The sequence below is a fragment of the Dipodomys merriami genome, unplaced genomic scaffold (assembly GCF_024711535.1).
Source record: "Dipodomys merriami isolate MVZ:Mamm:240054 unplaced genomic scaffold, mDipMer1.0.p SCAF_6, whole genome shotgun sequence".
Classification (NCBI taxonomy): Eukaryota; Metazoa; Chordata; class Mammalia; order Rodentia; family Heteromyidae; genus Dipodomys; species Dipodomys merriami.
Genome location: NW_027206179.1, coordinates 36,442,439 through 36,456,479, shown reverse-complemented (window position 1 = coordinate 36,456,479; position 14,041 = coordinate 36,442,439). Strand labels below are relative to the sequence as shown.

Below are 14,041 nucleotides of genomic sequence, written 5' to 3'. Positions count from 1 at the left end.
GACTTTCCTGCCTGGACTGGCTTTGAACTTGGATCCAGCCTCCTGAGTAGCTAGGATTACAGGTGTGAGCCACCAGCACCAGGCTCATTCTTTTTGAATAATGCAGAACTCTGTCTCTCATTCCCAGTTCTACACATAGGCCCAGAGAAGAAACGGCTACAAAAGCAACTGATGGTTTGCCTTGTCTTAACTAGAATAGCTAGTGAAAAGGAGAAGAGAAGCAGGGACACAGGTGTGTGTTCCCTTCATATCATCAAGGATCCTAGAGTGCCCTGTATTGTCATTAAGGCTTCAAAGGCCTGACTGGCCACCTTACCTTCTGCAACACAAATCTTTGTCATGCATCCAAAGTCCTCGACAGCACAAAAGCAACAGCAGAACAAATGTTAGCTTTACTTGGTATGCTTAGACTTGAAGATCTTAAACCACATTGTTTTCTACATAGTTGTAAAAATTCCTCAAGTCTAGCCAGACCTTAAAAGACGTTACACTATAATATTCCCTCTGGTGACCACTAGATGGCTCTGTAACACAGTTTGGCTTTGATTCACAGTGTTAATGTTTATGATAACCAAATGGGTTTTTTGTTTGGTTTTGCTTTTGTTTGCTTGGTTGCTGTTGTTGGTTTGCCACTGGTCCTGGAGTGTCCCTGAGCTTCTATTTTTTGCTCAAGGCTAGAGTTCTACCACTTGAGCCACAGCTCCACTTCCAGCTTTTTTTAGTACCTGACTGAAGACAAGATTCTCAGCAACTTTCTTGCCTAGCCTGGCTTAAAACCATGATCCTCTAATCTTAGCAAATGAGCAGAATAGCTCAATGGCTATGTACATATGACCATATAAGTTGACACTAAGTAAAATGAACTCCAAGACATGGACAAAAAAAGGTTTTCCTTTGTTGTTGTTTTTAATGTACTATGATTTTTTTGTTTCCTTTGTATGTTCTTCCCTCTATGGAATATCCCCTGTTGTCACTGTATTTGATTCTGGTACCGTAGTATTGTATATACATTTATTTGAATGTGTATGCTGCAACAGCGACATACAATATGTTGGAAATGATCTGTACAACTTGGGGGGGTGGAGGGAGGTAAAGTAGGAGAAAAATGAGGGAAGGGGTAACAAGTTTGCCAAGAAATGTACTTATTACCTTACTTATGTAACTTTAACCCCTCTGTACATCACTTTGACAATTAAAAAAAAAAGTGATCCTCAGATCTCATCCTCCTGAGTAGCTAGGGATTACAGGCATGATCCACCAGGGCTGGGCCCAAGTGTTCTTTTTGAGTGAGTTTGAGAAAGAAAGAAAGAAAGAAAGAAAGAAAGAAAGAAAGAAAGAAAGAAAGAAAGAAAGAAAGAAAGAAAGAAAGAAAGAAAGAAAGAAAGAAAGAAAGAAAGAAAGAAAGAAAGAAAGAAAGAAAGAAAGAAAGAAAGAAAGAAAGAAAGAAAGAAAGAAAGAAAGGGAGAGAGGAAGGAAGTAAAAAAGAAAGAAGGTAATAGTGCTCCTCACTTAACTAGTTAACTATATAAAACTGTGAAAAAGCTGGGTGCTGGTAGCTCATGCCAATCCTAGCTACTTAGGAGGCTGAGATCTGAGGATCACAGTTGGAAGCCAACTTGGGTGGAAAAGTTCCTGTGAGAATCCTATCTCCAATTTTTGAGTGCAAAAACTGGAAGTGGTGCTGTGTTAAGTGGTAGCGCACTAGCCTTGAACACAAACAGCCCAGGCATTGAGTTCAAGCCCCAATATCACAGTATTGAGAGAGTCAAAAAAAAGTGCTTACTGCCATGTTTGAGTGACTCATGCCTATAATCCTTGCTATTCAGAAGGCTAAGATTTGAGATTGACATTCAAAGCCAGCCCAGGCAACAGAAATCCATGAGATTCTTATCTCCAATTAACCACTAAAATGCCAGAAATTGATCTGTGGTTCAAGTGACAGGATGCCAGCCTTGAGCACAAAAGCTCAGGGACTGGGCCCAGGCCCTGAGTACAAGCCCCAATATCACAGTATTGAGAGAGGGGCACACACACACACACACACACACACACATATACACACACACACGCCCCAATATCACAGTATTGAGAGAGGGGCACACACACACACACACACACACACACACACACACACACACACATTATCATCTGCTGGAGTTTTGAACAGGTTAACCCATTTCTATTGTTGTTTTTTGAGTTCATAAATAAACATAAGCACAGGGTTGGGTATGTAGGCTCATGCCTACAATCCCATCTCCTAAAGAGGCACAGATGGTATGATCTTAGTAATGAGATTAGCTTGGGCAAAAAATCTGGGAGATTTCTATCTCAACAAACAAGGTAGGCATGGTGATATATTCTGTAATCTCAGCTATTTGGGAGGCCTAGGTAGAAGGATGGCAGTCAGAGGCTGGCCAAGCAAAAAGCTTGAAATCCTATCTGAAAAACTACTAAAGCAAAGAAAGGCTGAGGGTGTGGTTTAACTAGTAGGTGCAGTGCAGGCCCCCAAGTTCACACCTCAGTACTCAAAAACAAAACAAAAATCAGGTTTCTGAGAATATATTCTGAAAGGAACCTCTTTGCTTAACCCACAAAATCATTGAATAACCTTAAAAATACAACTAACCTCATCATAGATACGTAATTACTTATATGGAAACATTTCTTCCCAGGTATCAGGGGTTGAACTCAGAGCCTTCACATGGCTTTTCAGTGCTTAATTGGCAGATGGAGTTTCCATGACTTTTCTGCCTAAATTGGCCTGTAACCATAATCCTCCAAGTCTCAGACTCCTGAGTATCTAGGATTACATTCATGAAATACCAGTGCCCAGCTTTAAACATTCCATTTATATCCAGGTACTGATGGCTCATGCCTGTGATCGTAGCTACTCAGGAGACTGAGATCTGAGGATCGTGGATCAAAGCCAACCTGGGCAGGAAAAGTCCATGAGATTCTAATCTCCAATTATCCACCTAAAAACTGGAAGTGGAGCCATGGCCTAAAGTGGTAGAGTTCTAACCTTGAATGAAAGCGCTCAGGGACAGCACCTGCCTGAGTTTAAGCCCCACAACTGATACCAAAAAATCCATTTAATTATGAAGATTCATGTAAAGAGCCATTTTCCCTTCCAATAATCTGTAATTCTAAATCTATCCTTTGATATTTAATAAAAGATTATGTTTGCACTAACTCCTAACTAAAATATAATATCATGCTTTAAACTTTTTGAGAAACAGTACTATTTTTTCAACCTCTTTTCCTGTTTATGAACTGGCTCAAGATGTAACTAACTGCTGCAAAATATTAATTCAGGAAGCAGAGCTGTGGTTCAAGTGGTATTGCTCTGTCAATATCAATTAATTGCATTTTTGTTCTCCAAGAATATTTAAATTTTTATATACTTTTGATTCTGTTAAGAAAGTAGCAATAAAAAAAACTGTGTCCTTGCAAACTAAGTATTATTAAAAATACAAACTGAATTGAAGAACTGGCAGAGTAACAATAATGAGAAATGTGAATACTGGTATTTTAAAAAGGCTTGTTGGAAGACAACACAATAAAAATCTTGATTCTACATTTGCCAGGACTCTTAAGAAGTCAAGGGCCCAAATATTCTAAATCATTCATTGCATAAATATAAAAACCAAGGCCCTTCAAGGGGCATCAGTGGCTGGTATCTGTAATCCTAGCTACACAGGAGGCTGAGATCTGAGAATCACAGTTGGAAGCCAACAAAGACAGGAAAGTTTGTGAAATTCTCAGCTCCAATTAACTACCAAAAAGCCAGTTGCTATGGCTCAAGTGGTAGCACATCAGCATAGAGCCAAAAGATCTCAGGGACATTCCCCACACCTTGAGTTTAAACCCCCAAACCATCAACAACAACAAAAGCCATGTCCCTAATAAGTTAAGCAATCTGCCCAAGGTAATAGCGTAGATAGATAGATATAGTTTTTTTGTAATGGTCTATATGTGTATACATGTGCATGTGTGCCAGTACTGGGATTTGAACTCAAGGTCTTGGTACTGTTTCTTAGCTTTTTCACTCAAAGCATGTTGCTCTCACATCTCCACTTCCAGCTTTTTACTGGTTAATTTTAAATCAGAGCCTTTCAGATTTCATGAGTTTCTATCAGTACTGATTTCGGAAAATTACATAATCCTTTCAAAATGCTGAAAAGCATATTCTAAAATATTTACTATTCATAAACTTAGTAATCAAGTATAATTGATAGTGTAATAGCTTTTACAAGTTAATTATAAATGTAAAGATTTGAATGTTTTCAAAGAGAAAACTCATAAAATATTAACAAAAACAAGAACTTGATAACAAGTAATCATAATTAAACAGTTGAACTAGATATAATACAAATTTGTTTGAAATATTTCACTCACAATGAGTATCATTAGCCTGAAAGTTAAAAAATCACATTCACAAAGAAGAAACTTTGTCATGTACCAGTGGCTTACACCTATAATCCTAGCTACTCAAGAGGCTGAGATCCATGGATCACAGTTCAAAGCCAGCCTGGGCAGAAAAGTCCCTAAGACTTTTTTTTTTTTTTTTGGGGGGGGGGTCCAGTCGTGGGGCCTGAACTCTGGGCCTGGGCGCGGTCCTTCAGCTCTTCAGCTCAAGGCTAGCGTCCTACCACTTGAGCCACAGCGCTTCTGGCTTTTTTTCTTTTTGCTTATGTGGTACTGAGGAATCGAACCCAGGGCCTCAGGCATGCAAGGCAAGCGCTCTACCACTGAGCCACCTTCCCAGCCCTCCTAAGACTCTTATCTCCAATTAACCACTAAAAAACCAGAAGCAGAGCCGTGGCTGAATTCATAGAGCACTAGCCTTGAGCAAAACTCTAAGAGACAGGGCACCAGAAATGGCACCAAAAGAGAGACAGAGGGAGAGAGACAATAAGAAAGAACTATGTATATCATATTTAAATCCTCTTCTTAAGCTATGCACACTGATATTAAGTTTCAAGCACAAGAAATTACAACCATCTCATTATCTTCACTCTTCATTTCCCAAATATACCCTATAGGCTTCTGATATTTTCCTTCTATTAAACAAAAAAAGGCAAATATTTAAATCTTTCTGTGTCATATAGAAATATATAACTCACAAAATAGGAATGTAAGAATGATTAGAGTCAACAGCTAGTCTAGTCCGAGTACATACACACCCCAAGCCTTCAGCCCTGTGTGTCTGCTAACCTTCCAGTTTCTGGTTCTCCTTCTCCATTCGAAGCAACAAGATTTGCTGGTGTATAGCTTTCTTCCACAAGCTCTTTAGTTCTTTTGATTTCTTTTTCTCTTCAGCCTTTTCTGGGTCATCGTCACCAGACAGGAATAGAACAAGAGGCTCTTCCTCCATAGTAGGAGTGAGTGGGGACAGGGGTAGCAGCTCGTTTTTGTCCAGTCCATCTGCAGAAGAGAAAATAGTGAGAGGCATGCCTTAATCCCCAGCCAGATGGCAAAAATTTCCTCAAGAACGGACACTCCCTTAATCTAAGATTCTATACGTAAAGGTGCTCCTAGTAGCTAGTCGTTTCTGGAACTATAACTTACAAAAGTTCACTAGACTAAATTCCCCTTCCAGATTTCCCTCTTGCAGTGAAACGAATGCATATGTCATTCCCCCACTTCCTCTTTCTACCTAGATCGGCTCCAATGTGAGCTGGCTTTTCCCCAGAGTCCCACACTTCTGCAATTCATCTACGTATATTCTCTGGTTACAACCTGGGACGGTGTGGGTAGGGTCTAATGATCTCCTAAACCCACATCTATGGGAATGCCTCAGCAGACCACAGCTGAGCCATGCTGGGCCTTTCCTGGCTGGGTACCACAGCCCTGTTGCTCCCCTATCTTGAATAGTCAGTCTCCTTAAATCACGTCCAAGAGCTCTTTCTCTCTCATTCCTCTAAGTCAATAACTTTCCAAGGAATAAACATGATCAGAACTCTTAAAATATTTCAGTGATTGTTAATATCCCAGAGAACAAAGTGCAGACGACTGGGAACTAGGATGTAAATCCCCACCATTATACTATGACCTCAAGTCACCTTTGGCCTCAAGTCTCAATCTCCCATCCTGTATACAGTCTTTCATGCTAAGCATCTCACAATCGTCCAATCTCACAGTCAGCCAAACTCTCTCACAAGTCTAGAACTTTCCTGACACAAATTTTTCCTGGAAAGGAGGGTAAACCATTTTCTGTGAGAATTAATTTGAATCAGTAATATCAGTTGCTTTCTTCTTTTTTGTTTTGTAATTCATTAACCTATGCCTTTTTATTTAGGGTTTTTGATGTGTGTGTGTGTTTAATGATTTTATGGTTCCACTTACACCTCTTGAACGCTCTATACACCTAGATTTTGGCTTTCTTGGTTTCACTTTCCTGGTTGTGAATTGTCCTCAAATGCCACACAATTGTAATGTGTAGAGAATACTGTGTTCCCATTCACTCTGTTTTCTAGGAGTACAGTTTTGAAACACATGAATTGTTTCAATGGCCTTTTTCTTTGCAGTGCTGGGGATCAAATCCAGGATCCCAATCTCATGTATTCTAGGCAAGTGATCCACCACACCACTATATCCCCAGGTAAATGTCCTCTAGCCAGCCTGCCTGCCTGCCTGCTTGCTTGCCTTCCTCCCTCCTCCCCTCTCTTCTTTCCTTCCTTCCTTCCTTCCTCCCTTCCTTCCTCCCTTCCTTCCTCAAAACTGTGGTCAGTGAATATAACAGATGATCACAGTGAAAATTCTTAAAATATCTTCTGGCCAAGTATATAATTTTTATGAATCTTTCATGTATGTTAAAAAATGGATGAGTTTTCTCTAAGGGGCAAAGCTCTGTGTAAATATTAGATCAAGTTTATTCAATTGTGCTATTCAAATATTAATTTTATTTAACTTTTCTTTGTCTAATTTTCAGAGAATATATGTGTTAAAGTCTCCAATGAGAGCTACTGGTTTATTTCTCTTCAAAATCATTTTCAGTATCACTTTCTAGCTCTCAAGACTGTGTTATAAAATATGTTCTCATTGTAATTACACCATTTGTTTACTCTAGTAAGCCAATCATTCAGAGAAAGCTCCATGTTGTCTTTTGTTTGATATTTGCCTGGTATAATATAAACTCCATGCTTTCTTTTACTTGATATTTGCCTAGTGTAATATATTTATTTCTTCAGTATCTTTGTCTCCTTATTGTGTTAATCTTGTGAAAAAATTATTCTGTCTTGCTCTCCCAATAATTAAAAAAAAGAAAAAAGTGGTTTCTTTTTCAGTTTTTCCACAGTTTGCATTTCTGTGGAGTAGGCCATAACAGGATTTAGAAACCCATTTATGAATTTAGCCACTCAACAAGCAGGTACTAAATGTCTAACATATCTTAATGATCCTAAAAAATAAACCACTCTATCAATACAGAAAGTTATTTCTCAACTGTTGCTTGTTCACTTGCTTGCTCTTTGCCTGGTCTCTGTCCTTTTATCGCTCAAAGCTGATGCTTCACCACTTGTATGAGACCTTTACTTCCAGCTTTTGGGTGGTTCATTGAAGGCAATAGTCTCCAATGAACTGGCTTCATTCGAAAGGTGATCCTCAAATCTCGCCTTGTGAGTAGCTAGGATAACAAGGCGTGAGCCACCAGCATCCAGCTCTTTTGAGATTGCCACACAGACCTTTCTGCTGCATAGCTGAGGGGGATTTGTTCATGGGCGATGCAACCCGCAGGAAAATACGCTGTCGCCAGGAGATCCGACGCGGAGTGACAGGGGTTCCTCCGACGTTCAGGGACTCGTTGCTACAGGTGGACGAGGTCCGTTTTCTTCCTTCTCCATCACTGCAGAATGCCAGCAAATACATAACTTGCAAGGAATATTGCAAAGCACAGCAGTTCGTGAAAAGAAAAATGCTAGCACAAGCCATTCACAATTCCTGCCATGGAGAAGCGCAAGGCACAGGCAGCTTGGAGCCAGGCATCGCCAGAGCTGAACACCCAGGCTACACACTTGGGAAAACTGCAATCCAGGCTTTGGCCCCATGAGAAACTCACCTGTTTCTACTCATTCTTTAGTAGCAAGCAGTCATGCTTTTAATGTGAGCGACAGTAGTCTTTACATGGAGAAGGAAAGGCTGCCTAAGTAATGAACTCCCGCTTTGCCTGAGAAATACACCTACCAGTTTCTCTACACAATGTAAATATTCTATAAAATGCATGGACTGAGCTATGCTTCTAGGTCATGTAAAATAAGCTGGCAAAGACAACTTCAATCTCTCTAGGACTGTTAAGATCTGCCTACAAACTGTTAGCAACCAATAGCTGTGTGTGTCAGAAAATAAGCAAAAGAATACAAGCAGAGAATAGTCAACTTGGGGATTACTGTTAGCTGATATTTTGCTTTTGTGCCCAATCTGGGGCTTGAACCCAGGGTCTGAGCACTGTTCCTGAGCTTTTTTGGCTCAAAATTAGTGCTCTACTTCTTGAACCACAGCTTCACTTCTGGCTTTTTTTTTTTTTGTAAGTTATTAGAGATAAGAGTTTTATGGACTTCCCTATCCTGGCTGGCTTCAAACCTTGATCCTCCAACTTCAGCCTCCTGAGTTGCTAGGATTACAGGCATGAGCCAATGATGACCTGGCTTTGTTAGCTGATTAAAAAAAAAAAAAAAAGTTCACCAGGCTCCAGTGGCTCACACCTGTAATCCTAGCTACTGAGGAGGCTGAGAACTAAAGATTGCAGTTCAAAGCCAGCCCCATCAGGAAAGTCCATGAGACTTTTATCTCCAATAAAAACCACCAGAAAACCGGAAGTGGCACTGTGGCTTAAGTGGTAGAGTGCTAGCCTTGAGCTGAAGAGTGAGGGACAACGTCTAGGCTCAGAGTTCAAGCCTCATGACCAACAGCAACAACAACAACAACAACAAAGCTGGAGCCAAATGCAATTAAGCCAAGCTCAAAAGTGGAGGTGTGGCTTAAGTGATAAAACACCCAAACTTTGAGCAGAAAAGGACATACTATTCCCAAGTTTGGAAGTTAGGATGGGGAGAAGGTTATTTCACTACATCTGTATATGTGAAAGTCACATGGGGAAATACTGGTCTGCTCTAAAATGTTTCATTTCCTTTTTAAAAAGACCACTCCTGAGTTATTCTAGACCTACATATAATAGGTAAACATGACTCAAAGTTACTTTTGAGACTAATTCTGGAACCAGGTGACCACACAATAATTGTGGTAGGTGGAAGGAATATCTTACTTTTTAAAGCTTCAAAGCCCTTTCCTGAGCTTTCCTGAGCAATGACAAATATATTAATATCTTCTCCATTCTCCTTGTACATAATGATACAAGAGAAAAGTCTAGGACTTTTAATGGAATCAGGATGTTTTGTCTTAAATCAAAAAAGAAACCCAGCTAAAAAAACCCAAGCCTCTCAGATACAATTACTAGGCAGACAGTAATTCAATTTTATGACTGTTAGATTTTTCATATTTCTAATCATCAAGTAGTCCAATAATTTCTAATCTGGAAATGTTGCTCTTGGGATGTGCTAAATTAAGAGTAAGAACAGGACATACCTGATGGGGCTGATTTTCTGATAACAAGTGTCAGGCTATAATGATATTTTAAAGTAGCTGAAGATATGTCTCCATTGTCACACCCCTTTTGCTATCTGTCCCCATAAAATGACCTTACTAAGTTCCAGTGCCCCTGTAAAACTGAATAAGCACACTTTTCTTCACTTCTGCTTTAGAAAACAGTAACTCAATTATTTCCCTTTTAGCATCTGTGATTCAAATGCTCTCTATATAATATGTACGTCTTGGTAAATATTCAAAGTCCTCAGAACGTATTTCACCACAGCTACTGGCTAAAATAGCCACCTCACTATATTGCTAATTTCTAGTACCAATGGGCAAATAGTAAGTACTCAATAAATAAGTATTGAACATATGAATATTTTAAAAAACCACATAAAACATAACTCTGAGTTAATATTTAGTTAAGAGATACAGACAAAAAAACATTGGCTGGGATAACCTGTTGGAAATAAATAAAAGTCATGACTTTTCAGCTTTTCTGGCAACAAGTTTTAATAGCTCTAGTTGCCAAAAATAGGCACTGAGCTGTTGTTGACTTTGGTAAGCACCAGCAATAACAATACTGTTAATAAACAACAAAAACTACCTTTTTGTTCCTGGTGTTGACCCTCCCTTATAAAAGGCCATTTCATTTATGCTTTGAAAGCTAAATGAAATACGTATGCTCAAGCACCAATTTCAGTGCTTCATAATCAACATAGTCTCTCTTTCCTCAGACTAGCGCTAATAAAACTAGAGTATATCAGACCAACAGATTCTAAAAATGTTTCTATTTTAATTGCTGGAATTAAAATCAGCTTTTAATTCACTGTTAATGTCAAACCAAATGTTTAGAAAGTACTGAAAACCACACTGAACTGTCCCCGTTATTGGTATTGATGATTATGAAATACAAGCTTTGGGGAGTGTGTCAGTAAATACATGCAGAAAGCACTCTGCCGTTTGCCCACCAATACATATTTTAAAATTCCATTGCTCCAGGAAATGGAAACAAGAGGTTATATAAATTTGGTTTTTTTTCTTTTCTTTCCATCTTGTTTGTTTATCTGTCTTTAGAAGGGTAGGAAGGCACAGAAATGGAGGGGCAAAAAGTGAACGAATGCAGCAGTGGTACTCACTAGATACTATGTTGAAAATGAACTATACAACCTATGGGTGGAGGGAAAAATTGGGAGAAATCTAGGAAAGGGGTAGCATTGTCCAAAAAGAGATGTACTCTTTACCTGATTTATGTAACTATAATCCCTCTGAATATTACTTTTCTAATAACAATAAATAACAGAAAAATTAAATAACATAAAATACAAATAAGAAAAAATAAAATTCTACCTAAGTTCTTCAAGTCTATAAATGTGAATTGATGTGAATAACCCAATTTCCTTCCTATATCGGGACTGTAGCAGCCAGTAGGACCCAAAGCTAGCAGTCAAAATCGAAGCTAATATTATACTGAAAGGAAGAATTTTCATGATGGATCAGAAACACAGATCTTGTTCTAAGGATCTGCATTCTCAAAAGCAGTTTGTTGATGAGGGGCAAGTTGCTCTGCTTCCCTCCATAAGAGAAGGTTTGTGTTTGGAAGTCAGCTTTTAGGGAAGGACTTAATGAATATACAAGTGTAACTTACAGCTACTCAGGGTGATTTGACATCTGCTCAGCAGTCAGGCTCTCTTTGCATTTTTATATGTTTCCTTTCAGACTTTTCTTCAGATGTACTTGGATTGCTTTTTTTTTTCTGCTGGCTTTTGTTTTGTTTTTGCTTTTGTTTAGGCAGTACTGGGTTTGAACTCCTAAGGACCTACTTTCCTACTAGGATAATGCAGATATACCTTGTACAGGAGTGAACCCATCTATTGGCTAACAAGTGTCCTAGCAAGCAGCAAACCTCCTTCCAATTCTCTCTCCTCAAACTAAAGCTACATCACAAAAAAACCAAAGTTAATGAACGCACACTGACTGAATCTCTTAAAGCTCACAATGCATGACAGCTTAAAGAGGTATATCAAAAGAACTTTCCTTTTGTTCTACAGGATCCACAGTACAATTTAACTCAGAACTGCACCAGAAACACTAAGACTATCTCAGTCAGATATACATCTGTCATGCTAAGGAAAGTTTTTACTAGCTAAGTTGAATTCAGATTCAGCCATCCTAGTGGAAATCAGTATCTAGTGTCTGAGCTTCAAAGTGAGTCAAAGTGATAAATGAGTCAGTGGAACAATGTATAGAAAAGGACAATGAAGAAAATAAGAGTTTTATTTCCTAAACTCTACACACTGCATGCAGATTTTTTTTTTTTTGGGGGGGGGAGGTGCTGGTATGAGGGCTTGATTTCAGGGCCTGTGTGCTATCCTGGAGCTTCCTTGCAAATCTAGTACTCTACTAGCTGACCACATATCTACTTCCAGTTTTGTTTTGTTTTATTTTGTTGGTGGTTGATTAGAGATAAGAGTCTCATGGACTTTCATTCCTGGGCTTGGCTTTGAAACACAATTCTCAGATCTCAGCCCCCTAAGAAGCTAAGATTACAGGCAGGAGCCACAGGTGCCCAGGTGTGAGCCACAAGTGCCTGGCTTCTCTGCTTTCTTCTACTTTCTGTCCTTGTCTTATGAGAGAAGCACATATGCTCACTGTCCCATTTGGGGACACTAGCAACTGCATTTCTTTACAACTTCAGTCAAAACACAATGGTAAAGCTAGGACGAGAATGAACTTCCCAAATGGAAAATCCTCAGAAAATTACTGTAGTGACAAAATTATCGTGATTAAGATAAAAGGTAGTTTTCTTTAGAGCTCCAAGACTGGCGTGCACGCACACACGAACACACACACACACACACACACACACACACACACGCATGCACACACACACGCACACATACACACACACACACACACACACACACACACACACACACAAAGGAAGAAGGAAGGGAAAGGAATGAAAGAAAAGAGAAGGGAAGGGAAGGGCAGATGTTTACAGCTATACAGGTCAGCAGGAATTCTGGATGTCTTCCCAAGAAAGCATGTAAGGTCATGACAAAGAGGTGTCACCAAGACATCCATTAGGGAGAACTGGGTGCTTCTTGAATCCAGACTCAAGGGATACCCTATGCAACTTAGCCATCACCAGAGTGATGAGAATTAAGATGAACTAAAATTAATACTCATTGACACAAGGAGAAAAGCAGATGCTATCTGCTGGGTCTATTTCTTCTAGGTTGAGTTTTTCTCCACCTAAGAATTGGAAGATGCTCCTTCTACGGACATATTATATCTCCCAAGTAGGAAATTCATTTGAATTTGTTTTTAAATTAAATTTGACTTTGATTGGAGGCCACAGCTCTGTGCTGGGGAATGTTAACCTGGAATAGAGTAGAAATAGTATTGCTGTCTGCAATCATCTTCCATTGTGACTCGTGACCTTTACACAAAGGCTCATTTGCCCTCTATGTGGCCCTGGGCTGGCATGCATTCAGCAAGTCAATTCAAACTGCTTCTTAAGCTAATAGTGACATTCACAGGAAGAATTCAATCATGTTTTAAATGAAAGTATTTAAACCTCTAGTCACCTTGATTCTGAAGCAGTGTCCTGTCTAGTACAACAGGAAACAAGAAACAACATTAGCACACAGAGAAATATGTCCCAAATCAGGATTTAGAATAAAAAGGCATTTCCATATGTCATCATAAGGATACTTTTAACAATGAACCATGATAAATAATAATGCTCTTTTTAGCCATAAAATAAGATAAATATAAAACTGCAACTATACTGCAAGTAATTCATCAGTCAAAACCTTATATTTTGTAAGGGAATGAAAGAAATAACTATCAATTTTTTAAAATCTGTCATTTACTTTGACTAATTAGTTGCAGTATACATAATTTTTTAAATATAAGCTTAAAATCAGAGAACTATAATAAGTAATAGAGATGCCTGTGGAATATTGATACATTGATGTTAGAATAACACATTTCATCATCAGACATAATTATAGTTTAACTACCAAGCAAGAAAAGAATGTTACATGTTTACAAATGAATTGGAAGTAAGATAAAATGAAACCTACTCTTATTCTCTATCTTTTATCTGTGCAAATAAATCCACTACCTAACAAATATTCTGTGCTAACTATTGGAAACTGGGCTCTTTTTCTTCAGCCTGTTTAATAGTAACCTAATGTGTTCTTAGCAATTCAGGACGGTAGCCCTGGTAAAGAATGCTAATTCTAAAATTTCAAGTTAATATGCCTCTTAAAAATAATAGTATTGGTAGTCTATATTCTACCCTATCTTTCTTACTCTCTTGTTGATTGTATGCCTACAGGTTTTATGCAATTAATAAGATATTAGGTAACCAACATGAAGTAAGGAGCCTGGGTCTAAGCAACAGGTCTTAATAGGGGCTGGGAAGTTGGCTCAGTGGTAGAGT

General features: G+C 38.8%; 1 protein-coding gene across 2 annotated transcripts in view; it reads right to left on the bottom strand.

Moving 5' to 3' along the window:
* Positions 1–14,041, bottom strand: part of LOC138814047 (TBC1 domain family member 4-like) — a 157,071-nt gene that overhangs the window by 16,292 nt on the left and 126,738 nt on the right. For both annotated transcript variants that reach the window (XM_070002817.1, XM_070002819.1), the window contains 2 exons: positions 7,686–7,846; positions 5,218–5,427 (listed from right to left, as the gene is read on the bottom strand). In XM_070002817.1, the coding sequence (XP_069858918.1) occupies positions 5,218–5,427; positions 7,686–7,846 (371 nt within the window). The remainder of the gene's footprint in view (positions 1–5,217; positions 5,428–7,685; positions 7,847–14,041) is intronic.